Below are 6,052 nucleotides of genomic sequence, written 5' to 3' on the forward strand. Positions count from 1 at the left end.
GTCCTAGCAACAGCTCTGCCAACACACAGCCAGCTGACCACACATCTATACTAGAGGTGTAGTCCGTGGCACCAAAAATTAGCTCAGGAGCTCGGTAGTAGCGGGAACAGATGTAGGACACGTTAGGCTCCCCACGGACCAGCTGTTTAGCACTGCCAAAGTCACAGAGTTTGAGGACAGCGGTCTCTGGGTCCAGCAGCAGGTTCTGAGGCTTGATGTCTCGATGACAGATCCCAAAGGAATGAATGTAGGCCAGGCTCCTGAACAACTGGTACATGTACAACTTGACGTAGACCATAGGCAGGGTCTTCTTGGCCCGGCTGTAGTGTCTGGCCACTCTGTACACCGTCTCAGGAACGTAGTCCAGAACCAGATTCAGATACACCTCATCTTTCTTGTCTCCACTGGTGTAGAAGAAGTAACGCAGACGGACGATGTTGCAGTGGTCCAACTTCCTCATGATCTGAAGCTCACGGTTCTTGAACCTCTTATCCTGTAGGACCTTCTTGATGGCCACCAGCTCTCCAGAGGCACAGAGCTTGGCCTGGTAGACGACACCGAACGAGCCATTGCCGATGACCTTGGTGTCCGTGTAGCTGACCTCCTGGGGCCGGTCTGGACCCTGGCCTGGGGTCGCCACTACCGTCGTGACCTTCCCACCGTCCTTATCCCGGCTGACTTTCATGCTGCGGAAAGCGGAGGGCTGCGGCACTGGTTTGCAGCTTTCCGCGAAGGAGGTGGTTCTGGGCCGACCCGACATGCTGCTCCAAGCCCGCTGCAGATCCTCCTCTCCTCGTCTCCCCTCTCTGCTGCACACCGCGTGACTTCAGCTCAATGCTTGTGTGTCGATCAAAGGATGACAGTTATCGGTTATTCAGTGTAAAAAAAAACGTTGATTCACACAAATGGGGGAAAAACGTCCCCTCCTTTAATAAATCCGCGATCGGGCGCCTCCTCTGATCGGCTAATAAAACGAGCCTTTCTGTTCAACTCAAAGCATCGTTTCTTCCTGTTAGGTGTTTCTTTCTCTCTCAAGCGGGGCCTTTATTAGAGAGACACGTCCCCGTCTGAAATAGTCATGGATCTGGCCTCTCCCTGTGGCCCCCACGGAATAAAACCACTGCGAAAGTCCGTCTCTCGATGCTGCAGGACACGGTGTGATTGTAACACTATAATGTAAATAACAGCAACAAAGTAACAGCCTGGCGAGACGCGCGGGTCAGATCAAACGCTGGGTTTATTCTAAAGGTTTATTCTAAGGATTCGGCTCCATGCAGTCCCTCTTCATATCCCGATGTGGAGGCTCAGTGATCCGACAGCCATGGCGGCCCCCCCTCCTCGCTTATACCCTACTACTATAGTCCTGCTGGACGATTCAACGGAAAATCTACCCAATATAAGAAGCCCCAGTGTTTCCACGGCTGTGCGCCGAGTCCAACTCCTAGATTCCGGGGCCCTGCACGCTCCGGTGGCGCTTCGTCGACAGGGACCTTGACAAACTTATCAGGCCAGATGAATGGTGCCCTGTTTTAAACAGAAATCCTGACTTCACAAAGAGAGGAGGGGGAGGAGGAGGAGGAGGAGGAGGAGGAGGAGGAGGAGGAGGAGGAGGAGGAGGAGGAGGAGGAGGAGGAGGAGGAGGAGGAGGAAAGATGTGAAATTACCCTTCACAGTCTGTACATTTAGATGCGCTCATAAGGCCTGTCCTGTGTTATTCTGCATTCATTAACCAATGATGACCAGTGGAAATCCACGACATATCCTCAAACTAAATCCTCAATTTGAATAAAGTGATTCAAACTTCGTCAGGGTTTTTCGAACGGACGTTTGAACCTTAGTTTTTAATGAAAAAATTTAAATTAAATAAATTATTCTCATTATTTTTTTTTATTTTTTTTTATCCTCAAACTAAATCCTCAATTTGAATAAAGTGATTAATCAGATTAAAATAGGCTTTTTTCTTTTATTAAATCAAATTTCCAGCCCCCTGTCAACTGTCAAATGTCAACCTGAATTAACATTCAGTATTCAATATTGTCTGATTCAATATTAACATTCAGTATTCAAGTAGAACAGCTAGCTAGCCATTGTGGACACTCACCTTTCCACAACAAACTGGTAGGCAACCAAGGCATTTTCTTGGTTGAGAAATGCAGGCTTCAATCTATCTGTGAATAGTCTATCTGTTCAGTACTGTTACTGTTCAGTACTATTTCAATATGCACAATGAGATCTTCTGAGAGAATTGTTGAATAGATACACAAATGTTCTAGAATGTTTGATTATGACATCATACTGTGACATCACAAATGTTCTAGATTGTTCTATTATGACATCATACTGTGACATCACAAATGTTCTAGAATGTTTGATTATGACAACATACTGTGACATCACAAATGTTCTGGAATGTTCTATCATACTGTGACATCACAAATGTTCTAGAATGTTCTATTATGACATCATATTGTGACATCACAACGGAACATGTTTGAGGGCTATTTGAATAATATAAAAAATTATGTTTGGTAAGGCTGTCCCCGAAGCCTGTTTTTGGGATTCAAACTTCGTCAGGGTTCTTCGAACGGACGTTCGAACCTTCGCTTTTAATAAAAAAAGTAAAATAAAAAAATAATAATTATTATTTTTTATATATATATATCCTCACACTAAATCCTCAATTTGAATAAAGTGATTCAAACTTCGTCAGGGTTTTTCGGAAAGGACGTTCGAACCTTCGTTTTTAATAAAAAAAAATAATTAAGATTATTCTCATTCTTTTTTTATAACTTATTTTTTCTTTTTTTTTATATCCTCAAACTAAATCCTCAATTTGAATAAAGTGATTAATCTGATTAAATGAGTCTTTTTTCTTTTATTATTTTGTTAGTGATGTAATAAAAAATAACACTTGGAACAAAAGAAAAAGATAATATACGATTGGTAAACACTCTGATTAACCAAAACACTTAAAAGAAAACTGGATGAATTATTATAATAATATGTGGTTGGCACATATCGTTGCTATTGTAGATAACTGTGGCAATTCTAGAGTTAATACATGTACATCTTTTTATTCATTGATAACCCAAAAAAAACATTATTTACTTGAGGAGAGAATGTGTATATCTGTGTTTTAACTTTGTGTACACACTTACCGCCCATAATTGGAGTAGGTATGCGTTACTCATAAATTGTTTCTGCTTGGGGAGAAGTCTTGGTTTTGGGGAGAGTAATACTTAGGGTTTCCAACCTGCTCTACTTCTAGAAACAAAACAGTGAACAAAATGTGTATTTTAGCAGCTTTAGGGGCTGCAGGCGTGTAGTTCACCAGTTTGATAAGAATCTATTATTTGGGAAACAGAAAATACTCTGTTACACTATAACCACTTGTAGGGCTGGGCGATATGGCCAAAAATTATATAGATAACAATATCATATCACGCGATATCCATAAGTATTAAAAAAAATATATATATATATATTTTTTTTAAACAACATGTATGCTTATTTTGCAGCAATTCTTTGTCGTTGCCGCCATCTTTAGTGTTACAGCCCCTCACACTCCAGTTCTCAGGCTGCAGCTGGTTTGAAAGCGAAAGTAAACAGGCTTCTCTGCTGGCTGTGGCACCAGGGGAGTTGAACAGTTCTGGCTCTGCTCGTTTCTTTTCTATCTTTTGGCGCTTTTTTGGTGGACAAACCACCGCACATGTGCACCTTGAGTCGTGAGTGGAGACTAGCTCTGCTAGCACACATAGCCTACTGTGTACAGACGGTTTCAAACTGTATTTTACATTAGAAAGCAAACAAAATAAACAAGAGACAAGAGAAAAATACATCTCAATTTGGTCAGTATTGTCATTTGGACAAGCAAAGCCATTACTTTAAGTTGCAGGCAAGAAAGACAAGTCTGTTCACTGTCTCTGGGTTTAACAAAAAAAATTCCGATATTAAAATATATCGCGATAATTATCGTTATCGTTATATCGCCCAGCCCTACACTTGAATGTGTAAACACCATGTCTCATGCCTCACCATAGTGTGAACAATATGTATATATATACCATCTTATATACATATTGTTTTCAAAGGCATTTTTTTTTTTTTGGTATCATGAGTGTTTTACAAAGGTGTGAGAGAGAGAGAGAGAGAGAGAGAGAGAGAGAGAGAGAGAGAGAGAGAGAGAGAGAGAGAGAGAGAGAGAGAGAGAGAGAGAGAGAGAGAGAGAGAGAGAGAGAGAGAGAGACAGACACGATATACACAGACAAATGATCAACCATATCCTTTGCTATTTTAAGCTTGTTCTGGAAGAAATTACTGTGAGTGTTGTGGTATAATATAATGTCCTCATGTAAATATACTCCCCTCCCCTGTATCCCCCTTACCTGTGCCCCCCCCCCTCTCTGTGGAATAAGACATTCCCCTCCCCTTTCTCCCCAAACCTGTACCCCCCCCCCCCATCTGACCTATCAAATGGGACCACACCCCCCCCCCTTGTTACCTATATAGATCTCCTCCCGAGATCTATCGAGGTCTTCTTACCTGGGTCATTTCAGCTGATCACCTGGGGGAAGCCCTCAGCCATTCTCTCTATGTACTTACTATCTGTTTGGTTAATAAACCTTTGTTATTATCCAAACCTCGGTTGACTGAGAACATTCTTCATCAGGATATCCACAAATATCCCACAATTGGCGTCTACGAACTTGTGACGGACCTTCTTGCGTCCTACCGGCGTGCTGTATTGTTTCAGCTATACAGAGAAAAGTGAGTATAATAGATGGTCGACCAAAAATGTATGGCAAGGAATTAAAACCTTCCCGCTTTTCTCTGTGCCAGGTGAACATTACAGAATGTTGTCAAATATTGAGATCATGGCTGAGTAAGAATAATGTGCATTAATATATCTGATCTGTATTGAGAATCGTTACCAGGGCGCGCGTGCACCTGGGTCCTTATCAGGCGGTTCTGAGAGGATGGGTTATATGTGCTATTCCCGAAAGTTTAGGCACAAAGGTTGAAGTGCTATTCCTGGTCGAGTTGGAGCCGACCAAAAGCTAAGGCACACAATACAGGTTGTTGGATTGCTAACCCAAGTCTAGCTGATGCAGACTAAAATATAGGCAACAAGGCAAGAAACGTGGGCTTATTAGATGTGATATCCTTGAAAACGCTACTCTGTTAAAAACGTTCTGTGATTCCTTTGCAAAGAGGCGGGAAGTTAGGACCGAGAAGCTGATGGAATCATAATTAGAAATTACCAGAGTAGCGTCATAATATTCATTGTTTCAACCTCAAACTAAGCCCACAATCTCTTCCATTCCTGAAAACGATGTATTTGGATTAAATTAACCAATTGATCATACAGATAGCGGGAAGATGATCACGCGATGTCCTAGTAGTACATGATTACGCGATGCCCCGGGAGTACGTGAATGTACATTAAACGGGACATCAGTCGCGGAAAGTACATTAAACGGGACATTAGTCGCGAGTTGAAGAGACCGAGAGTATGATTAAACGGTATATTCACATCTAATATATCGCTGGTAAATTTCGAAGTCAGGTTCGGTCGTTATGACTTTAATAACGATGTATAGTTATATATCAAGGGATAAATGCCTTGTCGCAGCAGATGCTGGTCGACTAAACGAACAGCGATCCAAAACAGTCAGATATACACACACGTTAACTTATATGTATTAATGTTTGTTTGTCTGTTTAAAGTCTCGTTTGTATACGCACAATATGCCGACTGATATCGCGCCGAGCATTGAGAGACGAGTACCGTTATACAGAGAATAACATTGAGGTGCAATTCACGCGACAAACTAGGATAGTAATTTCCGGAACCAACAAAACCGGCCCACGGGAACGACCATTTGGGAAGTATAGTTTTATCGTTTCAGTTTGTTTACGTTTTCACATATGCACAGGCTCGTTCATTCGGTAACAAAACGCTGGGTTAAGGTAAATTCCAGGCTATTGAGAGCTCGCGGAACTAATATAAGGATTGCAAAGCGTTATTTCCGAGGCGAATGGGAACGCACGA

At 42.0% G+C, this 6,052-nt stretch overlaps 1 protein-coding gene across 1 annotated transcript in view; it reads right to left on the reverse strand.

Annotated features, from left to right (window-relative positions):
- Window positions 1-782, reverse strand: part of LOC311236603 (glycogen synthase kinase-3 beta-like) — a 1,440-nt gene extending 658 nt beyond the window's left edge. The window contains exon 1 of the mRNA XM_084324294.1: window positions 1-782. This exon is cut by the window's left edge and continues 658 nt beyond it. Coding sequence (XP_084180420.1) covers window positions 1-760 — 760 coding nt within the window. The 5' untranslated portion in view covers window positions 761-782.
- Between the last annotated feature and the right edge of the window lie 5,270 nt (window positions 783-6,052).

The sequence above is a fragment of the Notolepis coatsorum genome, assembly GCF_963971535.1.
Source record: "Notolepis coatsorum genome assembly, chromosome: 11".
NCBI lineage: Eukaryota > Metazoa > Chordata > Actinopteri > Aulopiformes > Paralepididae > Notolepis > Notolepis coatsorum.